Source organism: Zosterops lateralis (assembly GCF_965231275.1).
Source record: "Zosterops lateralis genome assembly, chromosome: 7".
NCBI classification, from domain to species: domain Eukaryota; kingdom Metazoa; phylum Chordata; class Aves; order Passeriformes; family Zosteropidae; genus Zosterops; species Zosterops lateralis.
This window is the reverse complement of record NC_139767.1, coordinates 22,174,045-22,196,680: the sequence shown is the minus strand read 5'-3', so window position 1 is coordinate 22,196,680 and position 22,636 is coordinate 22,174,045. Positions and strand designations below refer to the sequence as shown.

At 38.1% G+C, this 22,636-nt stretch overlaps 1 protein-coding gene across 4 annotated transcripts in view; it reads right to left on the bottom strand.

The window, feature by feature from the left end:
* RBMS1 (RNA binding motif single stranded interacting protein 1) overlaps nucleotides 1–22,636 on the bottom strand; it is a 143,051-nt gene that overhangs the window by 62,507 nt on the left and 57,908 nt on the right. For all 4 annotated transcript variants that reach the window (XM_083865771.1, XM_083865772.1, XM_083865774.1 and 1 more), the window contains exon 2: nucleotides 2,624–2,799. In XM_083865771.1, the coding sequence (XP_083721897.1) occupies nucleotides 2,624–2,799 (176 nt within the window). The remainder of the gene's footprint in view (nucleotides 1–2,623; nucleotides 2,800–22,636) is intronic.

Below are 22,636 nucleotides of genomic sequence, written 5' to 3'. Positions count from 1 at the left end.
TCTGTCAAAAGCAATCTTACTCTACCATAACCATCACTGAAAATAACTTTTCAGTAGAGTATATATGATACAAGTCCATGATGATCAGAAGGAAAAATCTCTGCAGATGGGATGTTTCTGGTACCAGCAGTGACAATGATGTTTTTGAACCATTATTTCCTCAACCCACAGGTGTTTCTCTGTCTTGTCTGACATCAGCCGAAAGACACAAAACAAGGCAGTGACCTTTTTATGTACACTCACCAAAAGCTGCTTATTGCCAATTAGCAAGATCATTTCTACACTATGCAGAGCAGCCTTTCTATTCATTCTTAGCATCAAGTACTGCAGTGGACACCCTCTTAGGATAGCAAGACCCCACTCTATATGGAGAAAAGGGGCTAAAATTACTCTAAAAGCCTTTCAGTAAAATCTTAAGAATTTGGAAAGAGCTAAAAAAATATTTCAGAGACCTGAAGTAAACAACAGTCTCTTCATTGACTTCTGTCTGTCCAAGATTTTATTCTCCATTTATTTTGTATTATCTCAGCTTAAATAGTGAACATGGCAGGTTCACTTTCAAGAATATCTTGCCTTTTACATCTTAGAAGCTTAGGCAGATTTATAAGAAAAAAAATGGTTTGCATCTTAAACTTCCCATGGTCTACAAAAATGGATTACTGAGCTTTGTGAACAGGGAGAGAGCTGCCATTTCTATCTTATTGCCACATTCAGCTGGTTGCTAAGGGATTATGTTGTCCAACCTACAGTTTCTGGACATGTCACTTGCTTCCTCAGCAGAAATGGAGAATTTTGAGACAGCATCTCCTTTCCTCTTAAGTAAAATGCTTAGGAGGGAAATATTTCACAGGAATAAATGTCATGACCTTCCAAGTCTATAAACTCACATCAGAATTGATTTAACAACTTCATCCATGAAGTTCTTGCCTGTTCTTTATTTTTACAATTCATGCTATTCCAGCTACAATTATATATTGAACAGCAACAAGAAAATTGGAATCTCTGGCCGTTTAAGAGGAAGGGGACCAGTTACAGCAAAGTATTAAACATTTATTTTTTCTAGGTTGCTCATGCATCAATGACATCTGAGACTGTGCAACCCAAAATGTCTTCAGAAAGATTTAGGAGTTATAGTAACCACTGTACAAATAATAGTTACTGGAGCAGCTCCAGTGCAAAATAACCTCACAGCTCTGCCCGAACATAACATGAGTGCACAGGCCAAGGTTTCTTCATCAGTTCAAAAGACAAAAACGGGAAGGAAAAATCCACTTCTGTAAAACATGCATTTGCAACCAAAATTCAAGTTACAAGAGGTCATTGTCACACGGGGAGCTGTAAAAATGTTAAATTTATCAACAAGTCTTTTCACAGATTGATTATCTATTCTCTTCTCTGCAAAACACAAGGATTTCATTTGGTGGTGGAGAAATTAGCAAACAGAATTTTTCTTCTTTAAAGACCTGGGAGCAAGCTGCCTTTATTATAATACTAAGATGACTTATATGTGTCTACTATCCTGAAAGTCCAATTATTTTAAAATAAAAATATAAAATCTTCTCTATAAATTAGGTATCAGATTTTTTGCAATATTCAAAACCAAAGGTATGTCACGTAAGTTTGGATCCAAAATTTACAGGTTTTGCTATTTTTCTTATGTGTGTTGTGCTCTATTTTTGTATACTTGTAGTTACTTATCTGCTAAATGGAACATAAAATTATTTTTTAAATTTCAGACAATAGTATTATATGCAAATCTTAATAATTTTTCATCCAAAACAGATAGATTTGGATGTTTTCTTACATGTAATATTGAAAATTTAGCTCAGTACTTTTGATTTCAAAATAATCCAGACAGTGCACTATGAATTTCAGACATACTAAAACATTTTAAAAATCCAGTAAAACATTTAAGACAGTTGATTTTAAACACTGTATAAACAACTCAATTGCACAGTCTTTTGACATAAAACCGATATTTGAAAGTAAGAGGCACATGTTGCTGTAAAAATCAAAAACCAGAACAAATAACTGTCATAAGCAAAAAAAATTATATTAACAACACTGCCTAAAAGCCCTCTGCTAAGCCAAGTCTACCCAGAACTTCAGTCACTAGAGAAGATTCTTATGTGGATTAGCTATTTCTAACCAAAAAAATAACTGTGCAGTAAAGTACAGCCATAAATTAGTCTGAAACTAGGACAAGCCTTCAAATGCACATTGCAGTTTACAGCGATTCAGAACAATTAATTGAGTTTGTATCAGCAGATTATCTTAATGAACAGAGGAGACCCTCTATGCAGGCTCTCAATAGCAAGTTGCACATTTAGGTATTAATTTTATCTGTGATTTTAACAGCACTATGGGTAATCACAGCTTTTACAAAAGCAGTGGGTTGCTTCAGTTCACCACTGTATTCCCACTTTCTTTGGTTCTCCAAAGCATCAATGAATGTTTTCCTTCTGATTGCCAACAAAGTTGAAACCTGCCACCATATCACAGCATGAAGCTGATTGTTTATAGATCTAGTTTTCTTCCCTCATAATCCAAACACTCATCTTGGATACCTACTGTAAGCTTGTAAGGTATGACATTATAATTTATATTTAAACGTAGTACTTACGGTTGGCATAATTTTACCAGGTCCTGATCAGTGGTGTTTGGAGGCAGTGCTCTGATGTAAAGATTAGTTTTACTTAATTGATCCCATCCTGAGTTGCTGCTGCTACTACTGTTGTTATTACTGCTGGTGGTGCTGGGACTAGGAGGAGCCATTGGGTGGGCTGGTACAATGGACTGCTGCAAAGGAAAAAGTACGTTAGAGTAAAGAACAGGTAGCAATCACAGCATGCACATCAGCTCAGTCTACAGCAGCCTGGTTACCATTTGGAGCACTGTGTTCAATCTGCTTCCAATTACCCACAAATTTTAAATACAACTGCTTTCACACCACATTTGGGACAGGATTCACAGGCACATCCTATTATCTCCAACCATCATTTGATGCATGACACAGGGTCAAATTATATCTAACCTCCACTGAATATTGCTCATAGGATTTTATCACTCTTCATTGTGTCATCTGATGTGAAAATGAAATAGGAACTATTGTTCCTTTAGCTTCCAGCAGGTACAAAGTTTATATCACTATGACTGTTTCATGTGTCAAATTGTGGCGGACACAAAGACAATGCTCTTTCCTTAATCTATCAGAAAATACAAAAATAATTAGAAGCCCCATTTCTATATCTTCTGGCTTTTAGTACTCCACACAATACTGCTATTATTCTTTTAGAGATAGAGAAGGAGCACAGGTAGCTTAAGGACCGGACTTTAAGATGAATGGTGTGCCTTGGGAGAACTTTCATACTGCTGTCGGTCTCCATATTTGTGGACTGCTTCACAATTGTCAAGAAAAAGGCTCTGCATAACGGTAAAAAATTAAAGTTTCAAAAGGAGAAAAGCAGATAAGCACTTCTACCTACTCCTCAAGGTATCTAATGCTATTGCTCTTAAAATCAGACCTCAGTGGAAGATAAAAACATCCTAGAGGAAATCTGCAGTAACCATTTGCATTAAGAAAAGCATAGCAGGGTACTGTTCAAAAAGTACTATGAGCATGTCTGTGGTGTTGTAAGAGAGGAATACTTAAAAAAAAATATACTAGAGAACTGAAATTGTCTGTAAATATCTTGTGACTACACCATTTTCACTGAAAAAGTGGCTGCATGTGGCCTCTTTCCTGCAAAAGCCTGAGCTTCCAGCACAAACTCATAGCAAAGAACTGCCCCTTGAATGCAGAGGAAAGGCACAGGAGGGGAGAAAAAAATATAATGGAATATAAAGTGAGAGGTCAATGTGCACTCACTTGTTCCCACCCTAGTGCCACTCTCTTCCTTGGATTAGTACTAACAGTTGTAATAGCCACAACCAACGAAAAAATGATCTTCCCTGATCTGGTACACCACATGTGGGCTTTGCACTATGCAAAAGCTTTGGCTGTCACAAGGCAGGGAGCAGCAGGAATGTGAAGGCAGAGAGGAAAGGATTAGAGTTTACCTCTGTTTAAAGCACCCACAAAACTACACACAAGAAAAGCAAAACTATTTTGGAGATAACCTCAAGAAATTGGAATGGAAGTGTGAGTGGGAGAAAAGTACAAAGGCATGCCTTATATCAGATACTTTATGGTAATTATGTGTTTCTTTTTTGTGTTTCCCTAGGAAGGTTTTGAAAGGTTCCAATTTGGCATGCTGCAAAGTTTATTATGCAGCTATAATGGCCTGGAACAGCCAACTGCAAGACTTGCTATAAAATCAACATCGATAAGCAGTAACATAGTTGCTGCCTAATTTAATTGAACTGAAATTTACAAAAAAAGAATGAAATACATTCCTGATCATTTAGCATTTTCAAAACAGAATATCAATATTTCATTGCCATAGGGTTAGAGATTTTTTTTGTTTTGTTTTGGTTGTTTTTAATAAAGATTTTTAGAAATATCAAATCTCTTCCAAAATATTTATATTTGGAATTGAAGCACTGATCTAGAATTTCTTCCAGTGAAAAAGATTAAATGCTCCCTTCCAAGTTTGCAATGGAAACACTGACGGATTTTAACAATAGCAGCACAAGTCAGTCTGTCAGACCACTCTGCTTCCAGTAACACCAGGCAATTATTTTTAGGGTTACAAGCAATGCAGAATGACAGAGCAACTAGTTTCAAAACATTTTCACAACAGAACCAACTAGTCTGGCACAGTGATATTCTCTTTAAAAAGCCTTCAGTGAAATTCTCAAAATGCAAACAGTGATCAAATGCAAAATTGCTCTGTTCATGGTTTCAAAATGTGCACGTACAGCTGCCAGAAAACTCAACATACACATACCTGTCTTCATCTAAACTGGTAATTACAACTGAAGGCTAAGAGCTTCTATTAAGTCTTTCAATATCTTTGGTTTGGTTTTGCTTTTATTTCTTCCAGTGTTTTTCTCTTAAAATCTTTGCTTTTTCTATATTATGAAGAACTGGAGTTTTGCAAAATCTTGTCACCGGCTGGCCAAAAGAAGGAGAGGAAAATGCGCGTCTGTGTGTAGAGAGAGCAGGAATCCTAATTCTGTCTGTCTGTAAAACCTAAACACTCCATTCTGAGAAATATAAACTTCTATTTAAACATGAAGATGTTCTAGTGCTAGTGGTCACATTTGAACATGATGGGAATGTAAATGGGGCTATGGTTGTCTTCCTAAGTTTAGACAGAAGGTTTTTCAGTGCTTCCAGAGAGACTCATACCTTTACAAGCTTTAAAGGCTTTACAAAACACATGTGCTAGGTGTCCTGCAGCTCTCAAAGCCTGCAACCCAATGACAGCCAGCCATTAAAGGGACAGTGACATCTTAAAGCCATACAACTAACACACGATTTTTACATTAAAACTTTAATTTTAAAGTCTGAATCACTTTTTCCATTCTGTTCCTCATCTACGACTACTTGTAAAAACTTAATTATAGAGGTCCCTTTGTTGTTCAAAAGGGCCTTATTTTCCAGTTGCTCTGGCTGCAAAGGGTTGGTTGGCAGTGCAGGCTCGATGCCGTGACCGCGCTGGCGGAGCCGCCCACGCTGCTGGCGTGGGCCAGGAGCAGAGTTTGTCTGCTGGCGTGGTTGCATCACCTCCCCAAACAACATCAGCCAAGCCGATAAAAGCTCTCCTCTGCCTGCACAGCTGCATCCACACCTGGGCTTTTGCCAATATATTGATGTCAGCGAGGATGTATGACTTTTTTCCACACCCCTGGCTGATACACAGTGCTCTGCTGGCAAGACATTCTGCAATGGAGACCCGGCCAAAGTTTGGGGTTGTTTGTTTAGAAACAGCTTTCACAAACCTTAACGGAGTGCTCTGTCTAAAACCTGAAATCAAACTTGAAAAGTTTTGGTTTGTGAAGTGTAGTTTTTTCTAAAAATCTGTATCAAAAGCTGTTCTTAAGCTTTTACTATATGGACTTCTCAATAATTTGCAATATTGCAACATACACAAAAAATATAGTTACTATTTTTTCTCTGTAATCATTACATCCTAAATTAAAACACAGAGTTCAAGGATAGGAGGAATGAATGTAAGCAACCATTATTTCTTGTGACAATATTCCTGTTCACAAGAAATACCACTGTCACACTGGTTTGCCATTTCCTCCTTAGTTTTCACTCCAAAAGGTAATTAGTGATCATTCTTTTTACACAGCAGTTTCCTTCCTGTCATCTTCAACAAACATATAAGCAAAAAAGGCCAGTGACAGAATAATCAGCCCATCTGCTCTATGATCTCCCCAGCCCATTCTGGATCCAGCTGTGAGAAGCTCCCAAAACCCTGACCTGATCTCCGAGGGACCTTCCCTCCAGCCCTCCACAGCCTCACCACAGCAATGGGAAAACAACAGGTATTTATTATGAAAATAAAAATCTCAGTGACTGAACAATCCTCTTGAAGTGCCTTAAAACAAGGAGAATTATCTGCCTGTGTATTCTTCTCAATATAAACCCCAAATGGGAATAATTGCAAGTACTGAAAACCAGCTGGCGAATATACTCATCTTATATGAGCCATTCCTGTCCTTCTCATAAAACCATTCTATGTTTAAGGACTGCAAATGAGTCAGAGCAGGATTATGTCTATCAAGGAACAGAAGAATCTCTTTGCTGTCAACAGATAAAAAAGACACCAAACCAAAATGGAATAACCCCAAGAATTTCCTTTGACCTGGGGGTTGAGAGGTGCTGATCCTTGCTGCCTTCAGACTACAGAATTCCAACAGAACTTCAACAAGCAGAAGATAACTTGGACAATGACTATCCCAAAACAGAGTATGATCACTATAGCAGCAATCCATTTAAGTCTCTAACTTTGTACAATAAAAGCATGCATATAAAGTTTTAAAACATGCTAGCATTTAACTAATGGGAAAAGTACCATGACTTTTAACAGAGTTAGTTCTCACGCATCTACTCTAAATTCAAACCATAAATTGCATCATACAATAACTATCAGATTTAGCCAGAATCGCTACCTGAATCATCTCATAGTATCAGAATCTCATCAGTAGTGTTTCCCTAGCTTTGCTCAGGTGGCTAATGTACAGGCACCTACTCACTCTGCCTGACTTTGCCTAACCTCCCTGATTTTGAAAGAAGCAGATTCAGTAACTTGCACTGATATAAAAATGACCATACTTTTTTTTTTTTTTTTGTGGATGTGTGCAACAGTGAGGAAAAGTGTTAAATCTAGATTTATTTTTTGTTAAATTGGGGGTTGCTTATTCATTTATTAATCTACCTAACACTTTAGGTTAGAGAGAGCTTTACATGCACAATGAAAGCAAGGGCTCAGGAGAATAGAAGATGCCATACTTAGTGAAGCAAGACACTGCAACACTTTGTGCACAGCTTGGAAAATAGCAACTTGTTTGGAATTAAATCATGTCCCTAGCAGAAAGAAGAACTCCAAGTGTTTAACAGAAATGAATGTTCATAGATGAAGACAGTTGCTTTATTACCTTTCTTTAAATAAGGAAACATTTAACCTTGATCACTTACTCTAAGCCAGCAAAGTGACAGCTGCAGCAGAGATGCCATTTTGAGTGTCCTGCACTATTCTGTTTCATGTTTTTCCTCATAATGTCTGAAACATTACAGCAAGCAAAACTGAATTTCTCGAGGCCTCTCCAAGTTCAATTCTCAGTGGACATGAGTCAACCAGTAGAAACCGAAAGCTTTGCTGCTGCTTCACTCACATCTCCTGCCTTAGGGTTGTTTCTCCAACTGCTCTTCTTGAGTCTGTAAGCACTTGTCACAGGAAGATTCAGCAACCAAATCCAAGCATTTTCAGCAGGACACTGATATAAAGAGTATCTCAGAAGCTCCAGGCTTCTGTTGAAAATCTCCTCAGGCAGGAAAAACCCTGATATCTGCCCCCTTTTTCTCCTTTAAACCACCGACCTTAACTTCTCTTTGCACGGGTAAAAAATACGATCTTATAGTAACACTGTGAGAGTCAACAGGATTAGCCAACTACTCCAGAAAGGGCTGATGTACTGCACAAGGCAGAAACTATGGATATTGTGTTTTCTGATCAGATATATTTGCATACCCAGGATGCAAACCTATTCCATCACTCTTTAGGTGGTGATGACAGGTGTTAGTGGTTCAGCCACACAAAGCAGAAACAATGACTGCAAAGATGCAGGACCCTTAGGGTGGAGGCTGGCATCAGGCAAGGACTCCGCATGTTACAAAACACCACAGGCAGACAAGGAGCACCTGGAGATCCAGCCCTGTGTTTCTCCCAAAAAACACTTTAAATGTTCCATATCTTGATATGAAAGAACTATGCTCAGAATACTACAGTTGGGATTACAGCAATGATGGACTGCAATAAATAGGATGAAAATTAAGCAATCAAGGAAAAAAATATATCACACTGAACAGGGAAGCCCCCTTGCATTAATAGGTAAGTTCTAAGGGGAAATTTACAAGATAAAAATATAGGGTTATACCTTTTCTCTTGCCTGTATGTTAGAGCCAAGTCCTATGAAAAGTATTTTTCTAAATACAGGTAACAGTCTTTTCCATACTAAAAGGAAACAAAACCATAGGTGGATATCACCATGCATCTATGAAGATGATAATAATAAAAAAGTTATTTTCACTCTGATATTTGTTTTTAGTTAATATTCTCTTTCTCCTTTGCTGTACTTTAACCAATTTAAACCAATTTGCCAGTAAGAAAAACGTTTCTGGAAAAATCCAGGGAAGCAGTTAATGCATTTTTTTCTGAGCCATTTAAAGAAGTCCTTCCTTGATATACAGAAATGCACGAATGAGTAGGTACTTCTCACAGCTTCCTTTTTAAAATATCTTCAGAATGAGTGTCTCTATCAGCAATGAAACAAGACAAAGTCCAGCCTAACCCCCTAGTCATGGCTCAGATGCTCCTAACAATTTCACCTCTAGACTCGTGATAATAACTTGGGCTCTTTCCCCACTGAGGTGTTTTGCTTCCTTTCTTCAGGTCTTATGGCAACAGAACAGGACTGAACCTGTTCTCCCCAGAAAGCAACAATTACTAAAACCAGAAAGTATTGAAACAAACCATTCCAGCTCATTATAAAATGTTACATTTTCATATTTTGACAGGAAATGGAACCAGTATTATTTAAATTACACATTTAAAACTTAATGCAACAGCAATCTTCTGCTAGCAATGAAAGAAAGCTCAAAATCTATTTATATCCCTTCTATGAAGACACTTGAAGAAGTGTGAGCATAATCCTGGCCACACTGAAGTATCTGACAAAACCCACACTTATGCTTCTGAACATATTTTTTCTCCAAGAATAGGGTGTGGAGAATTTTTTATTGTTATTACTCAAGAAAAAAAGCTTTCTAACTTGCAGTTGGCAGGCAAGATGGTAACAATAAAGTAAGCAATGAACGCAAGAAACTCCTTCTGGTTCAGGTAGCTCTTCTAGAGTCTCAGTGATAAATGAAAAAGCTTCAAAGTTCCCAGGAACTCACTTATTCCATTGACTTTATTCCTTGTCAGAGATTTTTCAGGGCTCTACTGACTGATTCCCCTAGTTGAGAAACAAATAAAAAGTGCAAAATACACAAACGTAGCCACACCACAGTGCAAAAGCTATCCCAAAGGAGAGCAGGGGGAGTGCTGAACTGTACATCCTGTTCCTTTCCAGATGTCACAAACCCTCCCTTTCCCTTTCCACATGCTCATCGTGAATCACAGCGTCGGTCTTCCCTCTCAGTTTTATACCTGGATTTCCTGGACAATCCCCTGAAACAATACCTTGGTACCATGCCCTAGCCATGACAGAATTATTGACACATATAAAGCAAAAGATTTAAGTTTGTGAAATATGAACAAGCTGCAGCAATCCAACAGCTAGGCCACACTAAAAGAATCTAAAAAGAAGGTCAAGATGCTGAAGAACCCGAAGAAAGAGAACATGGTACTAAGACCCACCAGACAGAGAAAAAAAGCATGTATATGTTTTTATGGTTAGCCCTCCATTGAGCAGGACACAAAAGAATTCACTGCTAACTTCCTTCTTGATTCTAGTACATACACAGGCCTATTTTCTTCAATGAAACCAGCCAAGGCTTTTGCTCAGGATCCAGAAAGCACAGAGTACTGAATATCCAGACTATGTTGAAGTTTTTGTTCCAGCCTGAGGATTCAAATTACAATTAAAAAAAACCACATCCATTTTCAGAGAGGCGTAACTTGCATACTAATAGTTTATGCAAGCACCTGAAAGGTAGCAAGTCCAATACATGAAACTGAATCCAAATAATAAAAAATCCCTCCCCTGCATTACACCTCTCTTGCTACATGTTAATAGCAGGGTATAAAATCTTACAATATTCTCCACAACAGAAAACATTCAAGATGGCTTTGGTAGTAGAAATGCTTCACCTGAAACAGCAATTAATTTTGAAACTCCTGGGTCATGTAGTAGTTTAGACTAGATCACGGATGGTCACATCAGAGCCTGCAAATCACATACAGCTCACAAGCACTTCAATGGCCACTCAGAGGACAGTACTCATGGAATTAAAGTAAAAAATTATTCAATAAGCTTTTCATAAGCATTAAAGAGGTTCACAGTGGTCTCCTCTCATTGTATATAGGACTCTGCTTTAGCATTTATTAAACAGGAAACTCCTACTGACTACCTCCATTTAAAAACTCTTCAGATGCCAGCATACTAAGACCTGAAAATAAATAATATGTATTGTTCTCTGACTGCACTTACAGTATAATGGGAAGAAGTGGGACTTAAATGTACAGAAAATGAGAGACATAGCTTTATCCTGGATATTTTTGGCTCCCTTGTAGGAAAATACAAGAGAGCAGGTAACCATTTCTTTAAGTAAATCCCACAAAACTAAGCTCTGGCAGTGAGACTCCTGCACCACGTAAGGCAGTTACTTTGTTCGGAGGACAGACTCCCATTAGAAGAATACTAATCTCCAGCTCTACTGCTATTTGTCCAATTTCTTTGTCATTATCTGCTGTGAACTTCTACTTCCAGCGCCAACAAAGAGCACCATGGACAATATTCAGTGTGATCAAAAATGTGCTGCTTTCAAGAGCTTCTGTTTGTGATGTTTAAAATGCATATTTTTAACGGTTGTAGGTAGTTACATTTTTAATTTCATAAATTCTCTTAACTATTAGAGATGCCATTCATCACTGTATTTTGGAGGTTAATTCTGCTAAGTCTGTATGTATTATAAAACTGGTTAAAAAGTAGCAAAATGTAGATACAGACACCTTGTCTTATTCAAGAACTGCCTGAAATCTGTATTACAAAACCTGACAGTACAGGGAAAAAAAAAAAAAGGGGGGGGTGGGGGGTGGGGAAGGAAGTTTTAGAAGGTTTGGCCAGTCTTTAGTTCTTTAAAATAATAGAGAAGGAAATGCTTTAAAAAAAAAAAAAAAAAAAAAAAAAAAAAAAAAAAAAAAAAAACAAGCTTAAAACTCTGCACAGAAGTTCCTGAAGTATTATTTATTCTTCTTCCATATTGTATTAGACTATAGATTTCTGATAAATCCATGAAAGTAATGTCTCTTACTTAAAAAGTGCTACAGATTTTGTCATGCACACAGGAGAATTTTGCAGCTTTTAAAAAATTATTTTTATACTTCTTTTTCCTTTTTTATTATTTTCCAAACTCTTGGCTTTTCCCCCAAAAACTACAATGTCACCATTCTGCTCATCTGGCTATCCTATCCACCCTCCCTCCATAGACAGCAATTATAGGATAGGGATGGCACCGCATTGAAGATGCATGTCAAAAGAAGCATCTGCTTTTCTGGCAAACTCCACATTGTTGGTGGCATTGGAATTATTGCTATACTGTTTGTCACAGGGTTAGACCACAGATGGCTCTTTTGGCTGACATGGGATCCGCTATGTCATTTTCTGTTTATTCAAGTTAAATAAATTGAAGAACTTGCGCCCGACCGTGCATGAGGGAGTCAATTCCTATCAAAATCCCTTTGTCTATGATCACTGATTCCTTATGGGCAACACACTGCACCCAGTGTAGCAGCAGCATTGTTACTGTGATTCCCCCTGTCCTATCCTAAAGAAGAGAATGTATGTTCTTCCTGGTACGGCCATTACACAAGTATTTAATAGGTAATCCAGTCTATTCCTGCTGCCTTCTTTGACAACATCGATGGAACAGATGAGGGAGCTGGCTCTGGCCCTTTCTTCTGCATTCCTAAATCTTAATCTCCCTGAGAGACCACACCCTCTTCACCACAGCCAGCATCTCCAGCTGTTGGAAAGGTGGCACATCAGACATAAAAAAGGGTAGAAAAAGCCACTTTTATAAGACTTTATCATCAAGACTGAATCTGGATGCTCCCATGAAAAGGCTCTTCGAGATGCACAATTTATGCTTCAAAGTACAGATCACTTTAGATATTTTATTCTTCCTACTCACTTTGCAAATGATTTTCCCTTTTTAAGTGTCTCCAGGCCTAACTAATATAATCAGCAAAGAACAAGCTGGTGTAGATACACTGCCTGAGTGCAACACAAAAGTTACTGAAATTTTGATACCAAGAAGGTCCAACTCTGCTGCTCAGCAGCTTATGTGCCTATGTCAAGTTACAGTTGAACCTATTTCAGTGAGAACAGCATCACTTTCCATGGGAATAAATGACTCCTCCAAGAGCTGAAGGACAGGAAAGCATACTCAGAGCATCACTGCCCTTCCTAGTTACTCCACAGCAATTATTTCCATAGTCTTTCACAGTATTTGAGAAAGAATTGAGGTCAGCATGACCTGTGCGGGACTGAAAATTCCATTCATCGTTTTGCTCCTCACTTTTGAAACTTCAAGAACGGTCCTTACGATTTTAATATTCTGCACTGTGATAAAATGCAGCAGATACAATTCACTATAATCAACACACTGAAACAGGACATGCACAGCATTGCTGGTAAAGGATTAAAGCAAGTCAGGTATAACTAGGAAAGTACATACCAAATTCAAGAAATGCTAACAGTGTTAAATTCATCAGGCTTTCATACCCCACTGCCTTTTACAGTCAAGGAAAAGGGAAGCACAAGATACTTTCACAATTATTTCAGCAAAGGTTGAAGTGATTATCATCTAAATTTCAGCTAGGAGCTTGTGCTAATTTGTCACGGTATTTTGACATTCATGGAGTCCACATAGGAGACTATGTTGCTGCAAGTGGTGCATGTATACACACACATTATATAAATATATATATATTTGTTATTTTCATATATATATATAGTCTGACATTGAACTTGTAATTTGCTATGGGAGAGTGACCATGCCTCCCATAAATGTGATTCTTCTCCATGGCAAAGCTACCAAACTGAACAGAAGCAGGGAAAGCCACCAAACTGAACAGAAGCAGTCAGGTATTATTAAATTAGCAACAGTTTTAAAACATGAGCAAGATCAGCAGAAACTTTTTAAACCATCAGACTCATTATGTAAGGAGTTGTCAATTTTCTGCACTTGCACATATTGGCCTAGTTCCACTCTTATCCTAGTGGTTCTGCATTCATTTGCACAAGCTGAAAATCTCTCCAGAAGTTTATAAATTTCAACATTGCACAGAACTGACAGACCAGAAGACAGCAGTGTGTAATGTTGGCAAAACTTCTCTACATAGGGCTTTTCTACAAACACCAGGGAGCAAACTCTGCTTGGTCTGCATGCTGCAACATGTACACTAATTTCCCTTGGATTGTAATGAGACTGTGTGCAGCATGTATGAGACTGCAAATGACATTTCCAAAGTCTTCCAAATGACTCCCAACACTAGAGTGCTTCCTAGAATAAAACATAGGAGCTCTAATCTCATTAGAAGAGAACTGGAGTTTAACTTCATTGCTTCTAAAACGTTGGCCTCCTGCACCATTTCCCCCTTGGGAGGGAGTGTGGCCTCGGTACGGGCACCTGGCTGCAGTGCCTGCAGTGAGGGTGTGACACGGCAGCAGATTTACCAAACACTTTCATTAGTCCAACTGTACCAGTGCAGTCACACACACAATGACACCTGCAGGACACACAATGCTCTCATGGAAGGCAATGAACACTGCAGCACTGTAAGTTTGCCTTATACCCAGCCAAAGTGATTTAAAGTAAGAGCTGAGAAAAAGATGTGCGTAGGCAGCACCAAACCCAACACCACAGCTTCCAAATTTCTGGGGCCAGTGGACACCATGCTAATTTTGACATTTCTTACTGATGATCCTGCACCATTAGAGAGCCATACTAAAGTTGACCACATCCAACCTTTTTGGCCAAATGTTCACTGCCGTATATACAGCATAGCTGACATTAAAGGTCCATTTTCTCCAGATGTAATAGTCACACACAGGATACCCTATGCTCTTCAGGAAAAAAGGAGTGGTCTGTCATGCTAGAACAATTTGTACAACTTTCTCCTAGGTAGTACATAGAAATTTACACTCATGAACAGGCACCACAGGACAAATTACAATCAGTTTAGCATGACAAAAGTAGCCATGTTTAACTCTTGGGAAAGATGGAAACAAGAGCAGCTCATCCAGACAGTGAATGGTTCAGATACCTAACACTACCCTTCCTGCAGCTGCTATTACCACAAAAAATGCTGGTAAGATGCTACAGACAACTCAAGACGTTCCCAGTTGATCAGGAAACCGAAGCAGCGGAAAATGTAGCTTGACAAACAGCAAGAAATATACACAGTTTCTTTCATTTGTTACCCTTTTGCCCTTGAAAGTGTGTTCAAGTATACACACATAAGCAGTTCTACATACATTATTTTAGATCTGTGTATCTCATATATTCAAATCTTGAATTAAATTAAAGGCTGTTTGAACACTATGGATTAAGACATTATCACCTAATTTTTCTATCTTCTGCAAGCCTTTATGCACTGCTATCTTGAAATCATCTGCTACAAAGAATACTAGAGAAATGTTGATATTTGGACAATTTTATCCTGGAAAAGACAAGAAAGTAATAACTTTTGTCTTTAGATATCTCAGAAATCCTGACTTGCTTGGTTAAGATTGGTTTAGCTTCCTAAAAGATAAGAGGAAGAATTTTCTGCTCACATTTCCCATCAGTACTCAGTGGCTAAGCCCTCTGACACATTTTTCTCTCTCTTGATAGAAAATTTTTATGCGCGAGAGTGAAAAAGGAGCATTGCTTCATTTCTTTAAGGAGAACTCTAGATGTTACAGTAATACAAAAATCACTTGCTTCATTACCAGAATGCTTAATGGAGTGATCACTTTTCCAGCATCATTTCAGGGAACTGGGACTAGGATAGTCCACAACAGAATGCTTAGTGTAGTACAAACACTATTTAATCCCATTCAACTTGGATCAAGCAGGGCTTGTTAGCATTTGCTCAGCATCAGTCTCAACAGATCCAGGCTATTTCTAGCAAAACCATTCTGTTGTTTAATGAAAGCCAGTTTGGGCAGCATTTCTACATCTGTGGCCTAGAGAAGCTGATTTTAGGCTTGTTTAAAGCACAAAGTTGCAGAACATTCATTTAAGACAATCTGTGGATGAACTCCTTTGAATTTTATGCCCTAGCAAGTAAGACCATGATACACTTAAATTTGAAGTAGTAGCAGTAGTAAGAGAATCTAACCAATTAGTAAATCTAATCCTCTCCATGCAAAGTTATGAAAAACGTAAATATTTTCCTAAATGCAAGCGATCAAGGGTGCACAGATGAGAAGGAGTTCTTTCATACATTAAGGCAATTCACTACAATACTGTGAACACAACAAATCTGGGACTTGATGAAACATTGCAAGGAGTTTGCTAAAATCAGTATAGCAAAATCCAGCACATGAGCCTACTTTTATAGATTGCAGTCTGCTTCTCCTTACAAATAAGGAAAATGGTTTTCCTTCAGTAGGTTGAAATTCTCAAAGTTGTAAAGGTAGGCCTTTAACTAAAACTGAAGATTCATCCACAAAAACAAGAGCAAATTTCCAAAGGCAGTTAACTTCCGGTGGAGCTCCCCAGTAGATATCTAGCTGCACATTGACCTTTGATGTCCTAAACGTAGCACCAGGTCAACTAAAAGCAGCATGGAAAGCTGAAATCTTTCAAACATTACTGATTGGGTCTGTTAACATGGACATTCAACTCCTGATAAGGCTGTCAAGTAGAAACAGCATTTTCTGAGATATCTAGGATGTGCAGATAGTGAAAAGGAAAAGAACAGTAGGGATATCAAAAAGCTTTGAGACAGGTGGTTAGATCTGCTGGTCTGATAAAATGGCTTTGGTGCAGTACCAATAAAGATGGCTTTGCTGGTCCTGCTGGCAGCTCAGCTTTCAAGTCAACCTTTCTCTCAGTTGGGCTGAACACATCCAAGTGCAGTGGAGGCAATTGTGGAGCCATAGACCAAGATGGCAGTTCAACGAGTAACTTAGGTTTGCATTACTTCAAAAAACAGCATCCTTGCCCCTATGGTTACTTACTCTTCCTCCTGTTTCCTCTTGCTCATCAAAAGAACAAGGAGAATTAAACAAAACAAAACAAAAAAGGAAGTTCAGATTGTTTTATTTACCAATGGTGCTGACTCATGAAAGTGGTAACAAAACAGCATCAGGCTGTCAAACAAACAGGAACTAAACCAACGCTGGTTTTTCATACACAGCTGCAGCAAACACACGTGGTACCTCTGCCTGAGTCCTACAAGTAAGGCAACAAGTAGCATGCACAAACCTGTTTGCTAAAAGTAAGTGAAATCCTGTGTACATACCACATGCAGCAATGCTGCTCTGGCCTTAGGATCAGATTTTCCTTACAGCCTGATCTGAAACAAACTCAAGTCAGTCTTTTCTCATTCTGTAAAGGATGATGTTTTGGTAAATGCTTATCACTTATTAGATCCAATACTTTCTGACTGCTGATTTTTTACAAATTACAATCTTGTCCAAAATCCTTGTGCAGGCAATTAAAAAAAACCCCATGTTATTACTTTACTTATAATTTCCTGCTCTTCTTGATAGCTGTAATTTATACTGAATCATACAAACAGAAGAATTGTTCTAAGTCACTTCCACAGCCCTCATCAATTTTTCTTGCATATTGCCTTCTAATTTAAAATTTCACTCTTGATTTGAACCAAGAGACAGAACTTTTCTTCTTTTGCAAACTACTGCTCTAACTCATGCAGCTACTTTTTAACTCAGATTTTGAATTCTGAGAGAAACGTGGTTTTAAGTAGTTAAGAATATTATTCAGATGTCAGAAAGTCAAGCCACACAATATGACGTATTCTAAAATTAAAACGTTCATGACTTCGCAGTGTATGATAATGAACAATCCCTTTTACACCCAGAAACTTTGTTCTGAAGATCAGTTACAAAGATTTAGCAGCTGTATGCTAAGCAAACGCAGGATGCCATTCCTTGGTGCATCCAAATAGCTGCTGGGGGAATGTCTGACTGCACAATGAATCATTGTCAATTCTGAAATGAAAAAAACACAAGAATTAGATAACACCTAGGAAAGCTTCCAGACATACTACTAACACAACATTAATAATATATGAGCAATTCAACTGCCAGGCAGAACTGGTTGTGGCAGTGCAGGTAAGTCTGATTCAGACATGTGAGCGGCTACAGCTACAAGAAGATGATCCAAGGGGTGCTCACAGCGGCCACCAAAGTGTCCAGAAGCCCCTGCAGCCAGCAGGCCACGCATCAGCACAGCTGCCACAACAGCTGCAGCACCTGTGGGAGACAGTCTCCACCTCTGGGTGGTGAAAAGACATGTGGCCTGAAGCATGTCTGATGCTACGTATGTATGGAGAGATGACTAGTCAGGAACAAACCAGTTCATTTGGGCACAGAGCCTAACTCATCCACAATTACAATAGTAATATTCTGACCCTTGGTACAAGAACTCAGCTGAGGAATCATACCTCTGAACACACCAGAAAGTTACAGATGAAGGAAAATACTTCTAATAAATACATCTGGAATGGATAATTAACTTTAAAACACTGCAGTGAAAAGGAATCTGCCCTGCCAATGGCTAAGATTTTAAGATAAATTAATCACTTGCCTTTGCTTACTGCAAAACCCCAGTCCTTTGTTTCAAGGAATCACATTTTCAGTAAGTACGTTCAGCTGCACTTTTCTTAGCATTAATTCTACCTTTACAGCTTATCCATCTGCACAACAGTTGGATGTTTAACACCAATAATCTTGTACACCACCATTGGTGCACTACAAAAGTCACCATAAATTGAATGACTGAGTATTGCATTTCCTTTTAAAAAAAGCAAAAAACTACCAAGCCCCCCCAAAACCAAACAAAAACCAACAAAAATAGACAAATATTTGAATTTATTCAATTTAATTTGATTTCAAAATTTAAATGGGACAACAGAATACTGGAATAAGGACTTCCCAGTAAAAAAAAAAAAAAAAAAGGTGGAAATAAATCCTAAGAAAGTACATTTCATAGGAAAGATAAGGCCATAAAAGCACTAAAGATAATTGGATTAAATTCCTGTGAAATCTAAGCCACTGAACTTCAGGGAGTTATTCCCATTTTCAGTAATATTTTCACGGTTGATTCCCTTTCTGCCCAACAAACATCTGCTTAGAAATAAACTTACCTATTGCTAACAGTAAACCAACCTTTACTCTTTTCAAAAACTAGAGTTCTACATAGTTTCAACAGTCCAGTTTCTTGCCAAAATGAACTCTGCCATTGCTGTTAATCTGGAAATAGGAATAACAGAGTTCAGATGGATGTTCCCATAGACATAAAGAAACTACTTACATAGTAAGTGACAGGCAGAATTTGAACAGAGTTCTATCATTCCAAATAATCTGTCCTATCCTGAGCTTCAGGGGGCAGACAAACATAGACATCCATGTAGGTATGGGTGCATGTGTATTTTTTTTTTTCAAGATACTTAATCCTAATTGCTGTAGTATTTGAACCACTTGCAGGTGCTACTATATTTCTGTGCAAAATCTGAAATGTAGAAAACTAATATTAGCAAGTACCTTTTGAAGAGTCAAACCTTAACAATTTAGTCAAGATTATCCAAAATATCAGTGACAGGATGATTTTGAACTTTAGGTCACCAACTAATCCTTATGAATAACCTTTATAGGTGTGGCTGACCTGGGATTTCTACTATTACCCAGGACAATGACACAACACAGCACTTATTTCAGGAAATGAAAAAGGTGGAGATGGATTCAGTCATTTTGAAAGAGGGTCAACAGAAGTCTCACACCAAAATAACGTCTTTTGATAGAAGGATAAGACACACAGATCAGCTAGCATCTAATATACGGAAATAAAACCCCATACATTAATAATACTAAAACAATAATAAAGTTGCAAAACTTATTATTTGGTCCAGAAAGCACCAAATTGTCAGGAACTTTAGAGCAGGGAATTCCCAACAACTCACCAGAACACATAAAGAATGGTTACATGAAAAGCCAGAGAGCCTTTTATAATGACTATGCCAGTCTACAGTCCTTAGTGACTTCTGAGACCATGACACTCCACATCTGATAGATCTAAGAACAGTATGTTTGCTGGCAATCTGACAAAGTCTGCTTCCAAAGTTAACATGATTTTGTCACTACAGCAATTACAATATCGACCTAATGCTGAAACAATGACTTCCTTAACCATTTCCATCTTGCATTGTAGAATATTGTAACTGGGAATGGAGGCAGCTCTTAGAGCACTTAAAAAAAACCTAAAAGGCCCCTTCTACTGGTGCCACAGTGTGCCCTAGGTATCATAGGCAATTTCAAAGCTGAAATTCTATATACTGAATTACATCTTAGTATTCTACACCATTAAAATTACTGAAGATTTCAGATGTATTCTATAGCTCCTCAGTACTTCAGGATATAACTGGTTCTCTCATCTCAAAAAATGTCCCTAATTCTGGAATATTTACATGTATATGTGCACACTGTTACCCTAAGACAATGAAGAAATCTTATAATTTCTATTTTTGTTGAAGTGAAACACTTTTCTTAAATCCCTGTTTTGAAAAGTGTTTCTCACAAGTAGCATTCAGAGATATATTTCCTGGAATGCTAAATAAAAGCCAAAAAAAATGCCCGTTTCAAAGGTTAGTAGCTAAACAATCGTATTTAATACCTATCTCAAATGTTTTTTTCCAAATTACACAGAACACTCATCTGGAAGACAGACCACTAAACACTTCAAAGGATCTTGTCTGCTGGTGGTTGCTTTCATACCAGACAGAAATCCATGGAACTGTGTGCCAGCTCTGCCCAAGCCCAGCTTTATCCAGTGTGGCTCTTCCGGGCTCGCAGGAGGCACATCCCTGGCCAGGGCACGGCAGCCCCCGGGTCCCTCCTCTCCCACAGCACAGCCACGGGGGGCCGAGTTAACACAGACTTCTACTGTATGTGCCTTCTACACTGCATTCTTCAAAGAGTTTCATGTTGTAATAGGTTATTTAAAACCTTGGCTAAGTGATTAGCTAAGCTAAGCCAGAACACCACACATGCATGTGGCAATACAAACAGTTCCAAATGGGTCACCGTGGCCATGCTCAAAGGTGGGCACACAGGTGACACACACCTGCCAGTCACCTGCAGCACCTGGAGTGACAAGGTCTTCCCTACTCCCACAGTAGCCCACCAAAATATCTGCTGCACAACTGTTTAAAGCATTATTAGCAAATTGTGCACATAGGCAGAAGAGAAAGAAAAAGACCACAAGACACAAAAATCCTTCATCATTTCATACATGGGATCTCCTTTGCAACACACCAACCACTTCTTTAGTGCTCAACTGAAGAGCACTCCAAAGCCTGGGCAGGCAGCATTGCACCTTGGGATGCCCAAGAGACATCACTGCTTCCAAAGCTGGAAAAACAACCAATGGTCTGGTGAAAGAGGCATCATCGACTTACAAAATAAAAAGCAGTATCTACCCCTTACCCTTCAAGTGGGTTAAGTACAAATAAAATACAGAGAAATACAAAGCCTTAAATCAGAGTCTCTTCTCCAAACACAATTGGAGGTGACAGGGTTGGACAATAACCAGTCTCTCTGAGAAGACTGGAGGTTGTGTGCCACATGCCTGCATATAAGGTAAAAGAAACTTCCAGCTACTATACTACTATTTTGATCAAGGTTGGTTTTTTGGTTTTTTGGGGGATTTTTTTTTTTTTTTAATTTTTCTGTTTTAATAATACTGTATTTTTATTTGTGGACTTGCTAACAAGGATGCACATTTGATTTTACCCTTGCCTGCCTGGTGTTTGGAGTGATTTTGGATTGTTGCAGTGGCACAAGCACAACCTGATAAAGTTTCTGTGGGTCAAGTAAACCTTAAAGCAGGATTGTGAATCATCTCAGAGTAGCCAAGGAGCTATGAAGACTACTTCAGATTTTCAAAGATAACTGGATAATCCTTCACCAAGTTGCAGCAGCCTTCCTGGGAGCTGCTAAGACCACAGACATGAAAGTGCCCTGTAGTGACACACAATCCTGACAAAAGCTCCCTTTTAACCCTCATCCAAACTCACACCTGAATCCTTATATTTCACCCCTCAAGCACAATAAAAATGGAAGTGCCATACACATACCTCGAATATCCTAAAGGACTGAATTCTAACATTGTTATGCTGTAAGTACCCAAATGACAGAATATATGAGCTGTTTTAACCAAAAGACTCATGTTTCCACTTTACTGAACAAAGCACCATATGGTAGAGGAGATTCTGATATAAAAGGACAGAAAACAATAGAAGGTAAGGAAAGAAATAAATCCCTTCTCATCTAAGCAGAAAAAAACCCTCACAATAAGGTGTGAAAGTGCCAATGCCAATAAGAGACACTGTAAAGAAATAGAATCAATGGTGAAATGAAGTTACATATATTTAGTTGCAGCAAAGAAGAATTTCATTTCACAAACAGGTAAGCATCAGGCTAGACTAAGTTTGATGCTCACTCTGCCCTGGTGTTTCTGCTGTTCTTCAACAAAGAAAAATGAGGCCCAAATGAGGCTCCCCGGAACAATTTGTTGTTTGTTTCCACTGCAACCTCACAAAGTTCTACAATTCTATCGAATAAGTAAATTCTAAATACTCTATTTTACACATCACTTTTCTAGAGCAGAATACTTTAAACAAATAAGACACACACCAGTGATTTCCTAAACAATTATAGTTAAATGTACAACATGGCTTTTATGGGGACATGAACAAAAAGGTATTACTATAAATCATATTATTATATATTTATACAGTTCTGTAGTTGTCAGCTACTATTTTGTGACAGTCCCAGAGCTGATATATCCTTACACAACATCATAAATTCCAAAAAAGACATTTTTGAAATGTTGCAACTATATTTTTGTTTTGAAGAGCTTGTAAGACTTCAAAATACTTGCTAGATATTTTTAAGCCAACGCATCTTAATGCACAGGTTAAGTCTTAAAACTGGTATAGAGTTTTACTGTTAAAAATCAATTTACATAACCGGTAATAAAAGTTACTAAATTTAAATTTAAGTT